The following is a 14,001-nucleotide window of genomic DNA, read 5'->3' on the forward strand; positions in this document are numbered from 1 at the left end:
TCTCATATGGGGGCAGCGGGCAGGGTCCATCCCGTCGGACCCTGGGCATGGGGCCAGCCCTGCTCGCCCTGCAGCCGCCTGGGGACGGGTGCTCGACCAGAACACCCTGCCCCAAAGCCACCAGCACCCCACAGCCCCGGGACCCTCGGTGTCACCGCCTGCCCCACGGATCCTCGGAGTCACCCCCTGCCCCACGGCCACGGGACCATGCTGATCCTGAAGTGCCCGGGCCAGCTGCAGTTCCTGGAGGAGACCCTTAGGAAGAGCCTGCCTGCCACCCTGCCGGTGATGGGGGGCCCTGGGGACCCCTCTGCCATCCCCCCCTTCCCTGCCCTGCCTGTGACAGGGACCCTGGGGACCTTCCCCACCCCCTACTGTGTTGGTGATGGGGACCCCCAGGTGGTCCCCACATGGTGTCCTGACCCCCCGCACTGACGGAGACTGGCAGCACCCAGGGGTGCAGCAGGGCACCCATCACATTCCCCCCCCCCCCCCAGCGCTGACCCTCTCCTACAGGTCCTGGGGACCGTGATGACAGTGGCCCAAGGGAACCCGGCTGCCCACGAGGTGCTGGTGGACTCCTGGCCCCATTTTGGCGTCGTCTTGACCCGCTTGCGCCCAGAGGTGCTGCTTTGGGTGCCCCCACCCTGGCAGCACCCCACGTACCATGGGGTTGGAGGGGGGGGGAGGCCACACTCAGACCCCTGTGTCCCCCTCCCAGGAGCAGAGGGACCCTGGGGACTTCTACACCAACCAGCTGACGGTGTATTACCGGGATGAGGGGGCCTGGCGGGCGCTGCTGGGGGGCACTGAGGCGGTGGACTGGAGCCGAGCCTTCCAGATGCATGGTAAACCTGGCATGGGGGGGTGGGGGGGTGGTTGGGGGACCCCCCTGCCCAGGCTGACGGTGCTGCCCCAGGGATGCAGGAGGGGATGTACGAGGCCACGCGTGAGGCGGCCGATGCCAAGGGGCTGCGGCTGGAGACGTACCGGTACCAGGCGCTGCTGAGCCCCCGACCCCCCCAGCCCCGTGTGCCGTAAGTGCGAGGGCATCTGGGGACATGGTGGCACCGGGCGGGGGGGGGGTCCCAGTCACATCCCTGGGTGGCACGGGGGTCCCAGCCACATCCCTGGGTGGCACAGGGCATCCCAGAGCACATCCCTGGGTGGCACGGGGGTCCCAGCCACATCCCTGGGTGGCACAGGGGGTCCCAGAGCACACCCCTGGGTGGCACAGGGGGTTCCAGCCACGTCCCTGGGTGGCACGGGGGTCCCAGCCACATCCCTGGGTGGCACAGGGGGTCCCAGAGCACACCCCTGGGTGGCACAGGGGGTCCCAGCCACATCCCTGGGTGGCACGGGGGTCCCAGTCACATCCCTGGGTGGCACAGGGGTCCCAGTCACATCCCTGGGTGGCACAGGGGTCCCCAGTCACAAGCCCAGATGACATGGAGCATCCCCGATCCCATCCCAGGGTGCAGCAGCACGCCCCCCACAATCCCCCCCCCGTGCTCTCCCTGTTGGAAAGGGGGACGCAGGTTCCTCCCCGTCCCCCCACCCGGTCTCTCTCCTCTCTGCCCCATCGCAGGGTACCACCGGGACTGCGCTTGGCACCCGTGTCCCCATCCCACGTCCCGCTGCTCAACGCCACGTGGAGTTTCGGGGGCAATGCCCGCAGCCGGCAGTTCCTGCTGGGGCTGGTGCGGGCACTGCCCAGCGCCTGCCTGTTGGGACCCCGTGGGCGCCCCGTCTCCTGGAGCCTGTTGGACCCCCTGGGTTCCCTGAGCCACGGCTACACGCTGCCCGCCTGGCGCGGGCAGGGCCTGAGCGGGGTGATCCTGGGTGCCCTGGGTCAGGGGCTGCACGCCCACGGCTTCCCCATCTACTGCGGGGTGTTGCCCCACAACACCCCCTCGCAGCGGGCTGTCCGCTCCGTGGGTTTTCTACCCCAGCCCGGCACCTTCTACACCCTGGTGGTCACCCCCCAGTAGTGACAGGGGATGGGGACACGGGGGTGGCCGCGGTCACGGGCGCTGGGGCCGGGGTAGCGGTGCTTGGTGGGGCTGGGGGGGCTGCGTGTCCCCGTTGGGGAGGGAAGCCATGGCTTGGGGAATAAGGTGGGGTTACCTGGATGTGGGGGGTCCTGGCTCCCCACCCTGCCCCCCTACATGCACACACAGAGGAGGGAATACCCTGACACCCCCCCCCCCCGCCCCTGCTGAGCTCAGAGTCTGGGGCAGCAACCTGTTCACCCTGACCCCTACTGATGGCACCACTGGCTCCTTGGGCCCCCCGCCGTGTGGCGCGGGCGGGGCGGGGGCGCTGGAGAAAGGCTTTTATTCGTTCATACAAGAATAGATCTTCTGCAATAAATACCCCAATAAATAACATCTCCAATAAATAAACACGCATAGACGCACCGGGACAGCGGCCCTGGGGCCCCGCCTCCAGCCCCGCCCACCGCAGCACAGAGCTCCACCCTCCCGGGCCTGTGGGTTGCTAGGCAACCGCAGGAGAGGCGGGGCTTGGGCAACAGGGGGCGGAGCCTGTTGTAGGAAGGAGGCGGGGTTTGCTACACAGGCTGGTGAGCGGGGCTTATTGCCATCCGGGGAGGGGCGGAGCCTATTGCTCCTGGGGCGGGGCTTGCTGCTGGATAGGGCGGGGCTTATTCCTATGCTCCGGGGGATTGGTCCTTTCGGGGTGGGCGGGGTTTGCACCCACTCTGGGGGCCTTGGGGGCGGGGCTTATTGCTGCCGTGGGGCAGGGGGAGGGGACTGCTGCCCTCCCAAACCCCACAAGTGTGGGGCCAGCCCCGAGGGGACGGGGCAGCCTGGTGGGGTGGGCACAGGTGGGGACGCGGTGGTGGCACCAGCCCCTGCCTCAGGGCACCGACGGTGGGGACGTGGGGTGGCTTTGGTCACGCTTCGGGGTCAGGAGCCCCATCTCTCAAGGCACAGGGTGGTGATGGGGGGGATGCGGGGTGGCTTTGGTGGCATTTTGGGGCCAGCACCCCTGTCCCTTAAGGCATGGCGAGGTGGTGATGAGGATGCGGGGTGGTTTGGTGGCACTTTGGGGTCAGCACCCCTGTCCCTTAAGGCACAGCGAGGTGATGATGAGGATACAGGGTGGCCTTGGTGGCACTTTGGGGTCAGGAGCCTCATCCCTTAAGGCACAGTATGGTGATGGGGGGGGGGGTGGAACGTGGGGTGGCTTTGGTGGCACTTTGGGGTCAGGAGCCCCATCCCTTAAGGCACAGTATGGTGATGGGGGGTGGAACGTGGGGTGGCTTTGGTGGCACTTTGGGGTCAGGAGCCTCATCCCTTAAGGCACGGTGAGGTGATGATGAGGATACAGGGTGGCTTTGGTGGCACTTTGGGGTCAGCACCCCTGTCCCTTAAGGCACGGCGAGGTGATGATGAGGATGCAGGGTGGTTTGGTGGTACTTTGGGGTCAGGAGCCTCATCCCTTAAGGCACGGCGAGGTGATGATGAGGATGCAGGGTGGTTTGGTGGCACTTTGGGGTCAGGAGCCTCATCCCTTAAGGCACAGTATGGTGATGGGGGGGGGGGTGGAACGTGGGGTGGCTTTGGTGGCACTTTGGGGTCAGGAGCCCCATCCCTTAAGGCACAGTATGGTGATGGGGGGGTGGAACGTGGGGTGGCTTTGGTGGCACTTTGGGGTCAGGAGCCTCATCCCTTAAGGCACGGCGAGGTGATGATGAGGATACAGGGTGGCTTTGGTGGCACTTTGGGGTCAGCACCCCTGTCCCTTAAGGCACGGCGAGGTGATGATGAGGATGCAGGGTGGTTTGGTGGTACTTTGGGGTCAGGAGCCTCATCCCTTAAGGCATGGCGAGGTGATGATGAGGATGCAGGGTGGTTTGGTGGCACTTTGGGGTCAGGAGCCTCATCCCTTAAGGCACAGTATGGTGATGGGGGGGGGGGGGGGGTGGAACGTGGGGTGGCTTTGGTGGCACTTTGGGGTCAGCACCCCTGTCCCTTAAGGCACGGCGAGGTGACGATGAGGATGCAGGGGGGCTTTGGTGGCACTTTGGGGTCAGGAGCCCCATCTTTCAAGGCACAGTGTGGTGATGGAGGGGTTGGGGGCGGAACGTGGGGTGGCTTTGGTGGCACTTTGGGGTCAGGACCCCCATCCCGCAAGGCACAGCGAGGTGGCGGTGGGGACGTGTGGTGGCCTGTCGGGGTGAGGACCCCCATCCCGACGAGGCGGGGGGGGGGGGGGGGGGGCCATCAGAGGAGGGGGGGGGGGTGTCTCAGAAACCCCTCGCCTCCAGGCGCAGGGTGACCACGGCGGGCGGCACCTTCTTCTTGAGGCGGTTGAAGTCCTTGGCCGAGCGCCACAGCCAAGTCTGCAGCTCCTTCAGCAACCAGAAATCATCCATCTTCTTGAGGAAGTCATTGGAGGCGACGGGCGTACCGGGGGGCGCGGGGGGCCCGGCGGGCAGCGGATAACCCAGGGAGGACATGACTCCGGCGATGCTGAGCACCAAACCTTGCAAGCTGGAGCAAAAGTGGCCGAGGCGATGGCGCAGCTCGGCGGTGCCCGCCTGCCCGTCCAGCGCCCGCAGGTAGCAGAGCAGCCGGCTGTAGGCGCGGTAGTTGGCGGCCAGACGGGCGTTATCGGTCAACCCTCGCCACAGGTCCAAGTCCACCGTGGCGCTGGGCACCCGCTCGACGCGCGCCAGGCGCGGGGGGTTGAAGTCGGGCTCATTGAAGGGGGGGCCCAGGTAGTTCAGCTGCAAGGTAGCAGTGGGAGGGGGGGTGGCCGTCAGGCGTCGGGGGGGTGGGGGGGTGCCACGGGGGACGCTGGGGATGGGGTCGGGATAGGGACTGCCCGCCTCGGCCCCAGTCTCCGTGGAACCCCTCCCCGCCACATCCCAAGTCCCCAAGCCCACCACGGCCCCCGTCTCCGTGTCCCCCTCTTCCCAGGTCTCAGCATCCCCCAGGCGGACATGCCCACCACCTCCCCTTCCCTTTCATGCCCCTGCTCTCCATGCCCACCGTGTCCCCAGTCTCCATGTCCCCCAGGGGGACGTGCCCACCGTGTGCCGGCTCTCCCCACCTCCCTCCCACCCACGTCCCCAGCCGCCACGTCCCGGTCCCCATCATACCCCCAGTCTCCCCGTCTCCGGGCATCGTGCCCGCAGCTCCAGGCGGCACAACCGGAGGCACCCACTGGTGGGGCTGAGCCCCCCCCCCCCCCCCGAGCCTGCACCCAGCCCCACGGCACTGCCACCCTCGTCATCGCTTGGCACCCCGCGTGCCGGCACCACGCGGCACCGGGGGCGCGTCAGGGCGGAGACGGGGAACCTCCGCGTGAGCTGGTGCTGCCGGCGGGCAGGGAGAGGCAGATGCCTGCACCCCTGCCTGCACCCTGGGCCAAGGGCAGGGGCTCGGGAGCCGCCCTGCGCCGATGAGACATTTCCTTGGCCCCCAGCGTGGGTGAAGCCGGGCACGGCAGGGGGAGACCCACAGCCCCCCGGGGAGGGTGGGCAGCACCGCCACCGTCGGCACCGGGCAAGGGCAGGTGAGTGCAAACACGTCACCCGCAACCGCAGGGCGTGTGCTACGGCACACGCGTGTCCGGGGAGTCACGGGTAGGGAAATTTGGCAAGGACGCGCCTTGTGTGCGCACACGCGCGCGTGCATGCATGCAACCGCCCCGATGCACAAGCACGCGTGCGCGTGCGGGCACGCCAACGCACGCGCCCAAAGGTGCGCGGGCACGCACGCGTGCGGGTACACCAATGCGCGCACACGTATGTGCACGCTCACGTGCACGCCGGCGCGCTCCCACACGTGTGCGCGCCCTTACCCTGGTGCAGGCGTGGGGGGGGGTCCCGGCGGGTGGCAGTGGGGTGGCCGTTCCCTTCCCCTCCCTGTGGGGATGCCCACTGCCCCCCATTGCCCCCCCCACTCCATGCCATGCCCGGTCCACGTCTGCCCTGTGCCACCGTACCCCGGGGTGGGGGGACACCCACACTGGTGGGGTGCACGGCGGGGACGCGGTGCCACGGAACGGGTGGGCACAGGACCTTGGTGGGGTGTACCCGCTCCGGGGAACCGGGACCAACCGGGGCATCTCCCAGGAGAGATGGGCATGGGGAGGACAGACAGGGCAACCCCCCCCCCCAATCTCCATCCCGGTGCAGGGTGGGGGAGCAGGCAGGGGGTACGGTGCGGGTGAGCTCCTACTCACGTAGGTGCCGGCGAGGGTGCGGAGCTGGTGCTCCAGATAGCGGGTCAGGTCGTAGGTCTTCTGGATGGACTGGCCGGCACCCAGCTCCTCCGTGCAGTTGAGGGCGGGCAGCGCTGGCAGGTTGCAGAGCGCGGCGCACAGGAAGGTGAAGATCCCCCAAGAGTCTCCTGTGGGGACACGGTGCCTCAGGGAGGGGGGACACAAAGGGGAAAGGAGGGGGGGGGGGGCACCTCCTCCTACCCCTGGGCCTAGGGTGACAGACTGGGGGGGTAGGACCCCCCCCCCCGGCACGACGGGGTGTGCTGTCCTTCGGCTCAGCCACGGCAGCGCTGAGCCCTCGGGGATCCCGCCGGTGCCGCCGCCAGCGTCACCCTGCGGGGCGGCTCACCTGCGAGTGGGGAAACTGAGGCACGGGAGGGCTACGCGTGGGTACCCACGCCTGCACCAGAGCAGCTTGGCACCGGGCGGCTCAGCATCCCACCCTCGGCACGGCCGGGGCAGCGCCGTTAGCTCGGAGCCGTGCTGCCGGCACAGCCGGTACGGCGGGGATCCCCCCGCCTTGCCGCGCTGACCCCGCCAGCACCGCCGAGCCCCGGCTCCCCTCCGCGCGCTCCCACCCGCGGGCTGCAGCAACAATCCTTTATATGGTCTGGAGCGAGGACGGCTCGCGGCGCTCCCGCCGGGACGGCACGGCCGGGTTATATTTGGGCACGGCGACTCACCCGCCATCAATGCCGGAGAGGGCTGAGCATCCCGCGGGGCCGCCGGCAGCCCCTGCCCCGGCAGGGACCCCCGGTGACCCCCCCATTGAGGGGGACGGGACCCTAAAGGGCGGCCGGGGCGTGGGGCGACCTTTGCCGAGGCTGCCGGAAACCGCCAGCCGGGTCGCCGTCATCGCCCCTGACGTCAGGGCGGCCTTACGAGCTCCGGCCTCGTTAGCCGGCGGTTGTGCAAAGGTCACGGCCCGCGGCCAGGATGCTCCCGGCCAACTGGCACCTCTCGGCACGTCAGAGCCGGGCTTCCCGGCAACTCCTCCGCCGGGAGGACCCACCGCCGGCACGGCTCATCACCGCAGGGTTCGGCGGGGCTCCCGGCGTGGGCAGCCTCCGCGGCGGCCTCCCGGCGAGGCGAGGCCGGCGGGAGCCCCGCGGTGCCCTCGCGCGTCACCGCTCCCCGTCACGAGCTGCCGGGAGGGCTTGGAAACTCGGGAGCAGCCAAGTGCCGGTGACGCACGAGGGTCCTCGGGGACACCCCGGCTCCGGCCGTGCCAACCCTGCCGCGGCGGGGACGCGGCCGTCCCTGCGCCCGCCAGCCCCCGCCGCGGGGAGACGCCTGGCTCCCAGCAAGGGTGCGGGCGTGCAACTCCGCTGCAGGCGTGCGACAGGGTGCTCACGCCTGCGATGCACCCTGCGGGCGTGCAACACACGGTGCAGATGTGCAGGGCATTGCACAGGCACGTGAAACACCCCGCGCGTGTGTGATGGACCTCGCAGGCATGTGACACCGTGCGGGTGTGCAATACAGTATGCGCCACGCTGTGTGTGTGTGTAACAAACCCGTGCACGTGTGATACGCTGCAGGCGTGCAACACGCCGTGCAGGTACGTGATACACCGTGTAGGTGTGCGGGAGTGTCACGTACCACACAGGCGTGTGACACACCACACACGTGTGATGCACTGCAAAGGTGTGCGACACGCCGCGCACGCATGACACACCGTATAAGCGTGCCACACGCCGTGCACGCGCGACACACCATGCAAGCATGGGACGCGCCGCGCACGCATGACACACCGTATAAGCGTGCCACACGCCGTGCGTACGTGCGATGCAGCACACACGTGTGACGCACGGCGAAGGCGTGTGACGCACCGTGCCGGTGGGTGACACGCGGCGCGTGCCAGCGCACGCGAACCGTGGGCTTATCTCAGCCCTGCGCGGGCGCCCCGACGCGCAGCCCTGCCCCGCGGTGGGCACGTGCAGCCGCTCGCACCGGGTCCCGGTGCGTCCTGGCGCGTGGAGCGTGCCGCTGTCTTGCCTTGCGTGCGTGCAAGCGTGCGTGGGACGAGCGGCGGACGGACGGACGGGGGCCACGCCGCGGTGACTCACCCACCCCCGGGTGTTTGCTTTGGCCGAGCCCCGGCACCGCTGGGCTGGCCGGACCCTCGCCCGCCGCCGGCTCGAGTTTCCAGCGCGGGATTTACACCAGCCCTGGCCCTGCCGCGGCCAAACCAAACACAGCCGGGCTGGGGGGCGCGGGGGGGGGGGGGGACCGGGCCTGGCAGGGGAGCGATAGGGATGGAGCCGCCGGCTGCTCCCGGGCAGGTGGCCGGGACACGGGGAGGATGAGGATGAGGGAGGAAGGGGACGGAGAGGTGCCCGGTGGAGGCGGATGGCTGAGGGACGGGAGATGGCGGGATGCGCGGCGGTGGCACAACGGTGGCCGTGGCACAGCTATGGCCGTGGCACAGCCGCGCGGGCGGTACGGCGGCGACGGCGACCACGGCACAGCGGTGGCGATGGCCCAGCCGTGCCGGGTGCCACGAGGAGCAGCCGTTCTCCTTTGCCCACCCCGGTCACAGCGGCTCGGCTCCGGGTGGAAAATGTCTGGGCACCGGCACAGACAATGGCGGCGGCCGGCGGCCCGACGGGGAGGAGGGAGGCGCGGGGCCGGCACAGCTGGATCCCGGTGACGTCGGAGAGGAAGAGCCCGAGGGTTTCAAAACCGGCCCTGGAGTCCGGCCAGGATGCTCCCAGCCCACGTAAGCAGCTCACGCCGTGGCTGCCCGGGGTCACCCGCTCGGTCCCGGGGGCAGCTGGGGAGCCGGAGCAGCCGGGGGCATGGGACCGGGCACCCTCCCCCTGGCTCCGTCGGGCAGCGCCGGCAGCACCCCGGGGTACCCGTGCTACCGATGCCGAGGGGCCGTGGTGGGCGGCAGGACACGCCGGCGGTGCCACGGGAGTCCCTCGCGCACGCGGCGCCATGGATGTTGCTCGCCCGCCTTTGGTGGGACGCGCACGGAGTCGCCTCGGCGGGACCCCCTGCCCTCCCGCGAGCCACCCACCTACCCCCCGCCACCGGCCAGACCTCCCGGCCAGCGGCCGAGGCGGGAGCGCAGCCGCGGTGCCGGGTGAGCTGTTCCCCGGGCATGCTGTGGGCAGAGCCGCCGAGGTCAGGAGTGACCACAAACCGCCCAAAGCCTTTTTCCCGAAACTCTCGTGCAAAGCGGCACCCGGGGCCGGGGTGGGGGTGGGGGGGCAGCCGGGAATGGGGGGGACCCTCGTAGCGGAGCCCCCCGGGGGCAGCGGAGGGAGCCGAGCCGGCCCCGTGGCCCCCGACACCGCAGCGGGAGCTGCCGTATCTGATGGGCCGGTATCCAGCGGCGAGCAGAGCCCCATCCCACCCAGCGGCCCCATTCCCGGCGCTCGTGTGAGAGCCCGGCCCGGGAGGTCCCGCGGTGGCCAGGCACGAACGTGGCATTGGGGACAAAGTAGCCCTGTCTGCGGGCAAGGCAGGGAGCAGGCAACAGCCGGCGGCCACCGTCCTGGCCAAGCTGCCTGCAACCCCGACCGGCAGCACTTAACCCTTCCCTGCGCGCCGTCACGGGGCGCTTTCGCGGCCCCGCGTGGCGGCCGGCCTCTGCCCACCGCTTCTCCGGGGGTCTTGGAGTGGGTGATGCTCCAGGGCACAAGGACAGACACCTCTGTGTCCCCAGGCTGCTGGCATTTAACCCTGCCGTGGCCGGGGAGGTGACGCCGGGGCGTCGGGCAGGCGCGGCGGCAGCCCTGGAGAGCCGGCGCGGCGGAGACGTGAGGATGCTCGCGCTCTGCGCGGGCCCTGCACCCGGCCGTCGGTGGTCACAGCGGTCCCCGAGCGCTGACGGGAAGGACACAAGTGTCCTTGCTGCCCAACAGCAGCCACCGCCACTGCAGTGGGATCCCCATCCCATATCCCATGGGATACCACCTGCCTGCTCCCAGTCCACACCTCCATCCCAGCCCTCTAGGAGCCCCCAAACCCCATCAGCCCTGCCTGCAGCTCCCGCTGCCCACCGAGCCCCTCGTCCCCGCACGGCTCCCGGCGAGCGAAGCCGCCGTGCCGAGCGCGTGCGGGAATGGGGAACGGGTGGGTGCGCAGGGGAGGGGGACCGTGGCCCCATTTCCCCCCCCCCCCCTCCCCATCCCGGCCGTGCCTGCGCTCGCAGCGCTGAGTGTTTACATCCTGTCTCCTCCGTGTGTTTATAAATGCGGCCGCGCACGGGAGACTCCAGCGAGGCCGTAATTAGCTGGGCCTGGATTTCCCATCCGGCTCCAGCCAGCGGCACGATGGAAACACCCCCGCCGGCGAGGGGGACGCAGGCCCCTAATCCCAACCAGACCCCACCGCCCCGCACGCACAGCCAGCCCGGTGAGGCCGTTCCGGCACGGGCACGGCACCCACGAGCCACGCAAGGCACCCCGGCCGCCTTCCCACCCGTCCCGGCGCAGGTCACGGAGCCGCGCGGCACCGCCGGACCCACGGGCTGCCCGCCGCCAGCCGTCCCGGCACCGTCCCAGGTGTTTCGCCGGCGGGACGGTGGAGCCGGGGCGAGCCCGGCACCGGAGCCAGGCTGGCCCCTCTCCGGTGGAGCAGGGGACCCCCAGCGCCGGCCCATGTGGCACCGCAGAGCCCTCTCTGGCACATCCCTCTCCATCCCCTGGCACCTCGGGACCTGCCGCCATCGCCGGCATCTCCCGGGCAGCAGCCGCCGCCGTGCCACGGGGACGCTGCCTTGGCCGCGTTAGCGTGGGACCGGCGTCTCTGCAGGGCCGTGCCCGCTCGGGACGGCCATGCCCCGATTCCCGAGCCGACCCCATGTTCCCCAGCACCCTGGCCAAAGCCAGGACACCTCCGTCACCCACGGGGCCACGCACCACCTGGGGCCACGGCGCTTGCCGGGCCGGCGGCTTGCCGGCACAACGCCGGGCCGGCTGCCGCCCAGATGTCCCGTCTGTGCCGGGACGAGCGCATCGCCGTGTGCCTGCCGGAGCGGTGGTGCTGGTGCTCGGCCGGCTGGCGAGAAACCACGGGTACCCCGTGCCGGGCAGCGGGGTGTCAGCCCCCACGGCACAGGGGAACGGGCACTGCCTCGGGGGCCGGGGGGGGTGATTTATGGAGCTCCGTGCCACTTAGCAGGGCATAAATCTCCCCCCAGCCCGGCCCTGTAAGCAGAGCCCTCCGCATTTCCCTTCGGAGGCTGCTCGCGGGCTGCGCCTAATGCAGCCCAGATGTGCGCCGCCACCGTGCCCTCGCGCAGCCTGCTAAATAGGCGCGGGGACACCGGTGCTGCCGAGCGTCCCCGAGTCCTGCCAGGGCCAAAAAGCCGAGCCACCGCCGGCCAGGGATGCCCCAAAATGGGGAGCGGGGTCAGGGCGGCCAGCGGCGGCCGGGCTCTCGCCCCGCAGCTATCTCCCCCACCGCGTCGGACTCGGTTCCCTTTCCCCGTCCGTCCCGGTGCCGGCTGCCTGCTGACCGCAGGCCCCGGTACCGGTTGTGCCACCGGCTCGCCGGCCACGTCCACCGGCCCCGGCGGCGGGCGGGAAGGGGGAGAGGAAGGAGCGAGGGAAGGCGATGGAGCCGCTCGGGGATCCCGGCCTCGCTTTTCCGGTTCCCCGGCTCTCGCCCCGCTTTGCCCGTCCTGCGTCACGGCCGGCACCGCGGGAGCCGGAGCCAAACCCGGCGCCGGCCTCGTGCTGCCCCAGCCCCGGTCCCACCGGGTGGGAGCCCAGGAAGCCTCGCGGCGCCCACACTTTGACCTTTTAAGGGTGTTTTCCAGCATTTTCCTCGTCCTTTCTGGGCGAGGAGCCCCCGACTCCGGTGTGCCACGGGGCCGGCCAGCCCCCCAACCGCCCCGGCTCTCCCGGGACCCCCGAGGCGGCCGCTCGGGCCAGGGGAACAAAGCCGTCCCACGGCTGCAGCCGCAGCTCCGGGGACGGTCCCCTCCGGAGAGCGACATTTCCCCGGCACCCCAAAAATCCCACCGCTGTTTCCCGGAGAAATCTCGCCCGCTCCGCCAAAGGCGTTTGGAGGCAAATCCTGAAATCTAGCCCCGGGCAGGAAAAATAACTTTTCCTGCCCCCCCCCCCCCCCCCCCCAAATCCCAGCGACTTTCATTTTCCTCCCCTCTGTCAGTCCTGGGGTTTAATTCTCCGTGCTCAGCGGCGGTTCCCTCCCTGGTAATCACAAACATGCATGGAAAAGAGGGAAGGAGAGAAAGGGGAAAAAAAAAAAAAAAAAAAAAAACCCAACCAACCCAACCAACCTAGAGAGGGGAAAGTCTTAAATCAATCCCAAAGCCAGACAGACGTTTTAATCACATCAAATTAAAATCAGCAGTGGCTCGGAAAGGAAAAAAAAACCATGGCAGGCAGAGCGCAGGCAGCCCCCCGCCCCGGCCCCGGCCGGCAGCACCCAACGCCTCGGTCTTACCTGAGAGCTCCCCAGCAACATTTAGCATAGTCGGGGTGCAGGGGGGGGTTTGGGGGGGGTGGAAAGCCCAGCGGGGAAGGGGGGGGGGGGGGGGCGAGAGGAGCCCAAAGCGGGAGCTTGGCTTTTGCTCCGCGCCCCGAGCGGCCGGCCGAGCTCGTCTCTGCCCTGGCTCGCTTGTTCGCTTGCGCTCGCTCGGGGTTTTGGGTTGGGTTTTTTGTTGGGTTTTTTTTTTTTTTTTTTTTTTTTTTTTTTCTTTCCTCTCCCCTATTTGTTTTGGTTTGTGTTTGCTTGGGTGTTAGGTGGAAAAAAAAAGCTGTCCGAGTTGGGTGGGTTTTTGGTGTGTGAGTGTGTGCACGGTTCGCACCACGCTCCGGCTGCCTCGCTCGCCGCCTTTCCCCCTTCCACCTCCCTTGATTTGCTCTTTTGATTGGTGTCCAGGAATGCAAGAATAAAAAAAACCGCGAGCTCGCATACACCCTCTCCAAGCTGCTGCCTCCCTTCTTCTCTCTTTTTTTTTTTTTCTTTTCTTTTTTTTTTTTTTTTTTTTTTCAAAATTCAAGTGTTAAGCAGAACCAGGTTGCTTTCAAGAATGTATTTGATGCAATTGTACACAAGAGCGGGCTCCATTCATTCCCTCCCTCTCCTCCGGCCTTCTCTCCCCCCCCTCCGCCCTACCCCTTGTCGTGTGTGTGTCCCCCCCCCACTACCCCCTCGCCAGTCCCGGTGTCCCGGTACCGGGCAAAATTTGGAGAAGCCAAAATCGAGCCCCGGCGCTGCGGAAAGCGATGGGGAGAGAAGAGAAGGGGATCCCTGCGGTGCTGCCGACCGGGCAGAAGGGGTTGGGGGGGGGGAGAAAGACACCCCCCCCCCCTAAAATTTTCTCCCTCCTTTCACCCCCCCCCCCCCCCCGACCTCTGGCTCCCGCACGGCTTTTGTTAGTGGCAGCGGCGGGGCCGGTGCGGGACCGGTGCGGGGTTGAAGGAGGCGGGGGGGGGGGGGGGGTCAGAAAAAAACAAAAAAAAAAAAAAAAGGAAAAAGTGTCTCGTACCTGCTCTCAGCTCCATGCGGGACAGGGGCGGGGGGTGCGTGGCTGGGGGGTGCCGGGCGGGCAGGCAGGCAGGCAGCGGTCCCGCACACCGGAGCGGGACTCCGGTTCCCATTTGCCGGTCGGAGCTCCGCTTCTCGCCTCTTCTCCTTCCCGACGTCCAGAGCCGCCGCCGTACGCCGAGAAACCGGTCCCCGGGGGGGGGGGAGTTTTGGAAAGGGGGGGTGGGGGTGGGGGGGTCGGTCCGGGGAGGGGAAGAAGTTTGGGGG

At 68.8% G+C, this 14,001-nt stretch overlaps 3 protein-coding genes across 4 annotated transcripts in view; 2 read left to right on the forward strand and 1 right to left on the reverse strand.

Annotated features, from left to right (window-relative positions):
- Positions 1–14,001, forward strand: part of CARNS1 (carnosine synthase 1) — a 46,661-nt gene that overhangs the window by 10,472 nt on the left and 22,188 nt on the right. The window lies entirely within an intron of this gene.
- LOC126047505 (glycine N-acyltransferase-like protein 3) lies at positions 208–1,991 on the forward strand. Its single transcript, XM_049821249.1, has 5 exons — positions 208–285; positions 517–624; positions 722–848; positions 920–1,037; positions 1,589–1,991. Exons 1-5 carry the CDS (start codon positions 208–210, stop codon positions 1,989–1,991), a joined length of 834 nt encoding a protein of 277 aa, XP_049677206.1.
- CLCF1 (cardiotrophin like cytokine factor 1) lies at positions 4,274–13,847 on the reverse strand. 2 transcript variants are annotated; one of them, XM_049821250.1, is made up of 3 exons: positions 13,736–13,847; positions 6,220–6,386; positions 4,274–4,756 (listed from the first exon to the last, which is right to left on the reverse strand). In XM_049821250.1, the coding sequence occupies exons 1-3, from the start codon at positions 13,845–13,847 to the stop codon at positions 4,274–4,276; spliced, it is 762 nt and encodes a 253-aa protein (XP_049677207.1). The 2 variants fall into 2 exon arrangements, with proteins under 2 accessions (XP_049677207.1, XP_049677208.1); XM_049821251.1 differs by lacking the exon at positions 13,736–13,847 and adding an exon at positions 6,942–7,072.

Source organism: Accipiter gentilis, chromosome 17 (assembly GCF_929443795.1).
Source record: "Accipiter gentilis chromosome 17, bAccGen1.1, whole genome shotgun sequence".
Classification (NCBI taxonomy): Eukaryota; Metazoa; Chordata; class Aves; order Accipitriformes; family Accipitridae; genus Astur; species Astur gentilis.

Bases quoted from the DNA above. Each gene is read 5' to 3' on its own strand.
- LOC126047505 (XM_049821249.1), top strand. From the start codon at position 208: ATGCTGATCCTGAAGTGCCCGGGCCAGCTGCAGTTCCTGGAGGAGACC. The intron at 286-516 runs GTGATGGGGGGC...CCTCTCCTACAG, and splicing joins GCCTGCCTGCCACCCTGCCG to GTCCTGGGGACCGTGATGAC. The intron at 625-721 runs GTGCTGCTTTGG...TCCCCCTCCCAG, and splicing joins TGACCCGCTTGCGCCCAGAG to GAGCAGAGGGACCCTGGGGA.
- CLCF1 (XM_049821250.1), bottom strand. From the start codon at position 13,847: ATGGGAACCGGAGTCCCGCTCCGGTGTGCGGGACCGCTGCCTGCCTGC. The intron at 6,387-13,735 runs GTACGAGACACT...GTGTCCCCACAG, and splicing joins CCGCATGGAGCTGAGAGCAG to GAGACTCTTGGGGGATCTTC. The intron at 4,757-6,219 runs GTGAGTAGGAGC...GCTACCTTGCAG, and splicing joins GCACCCTCGCCGGCACCTAC to CTGAACTACCTGGGCCCCCC.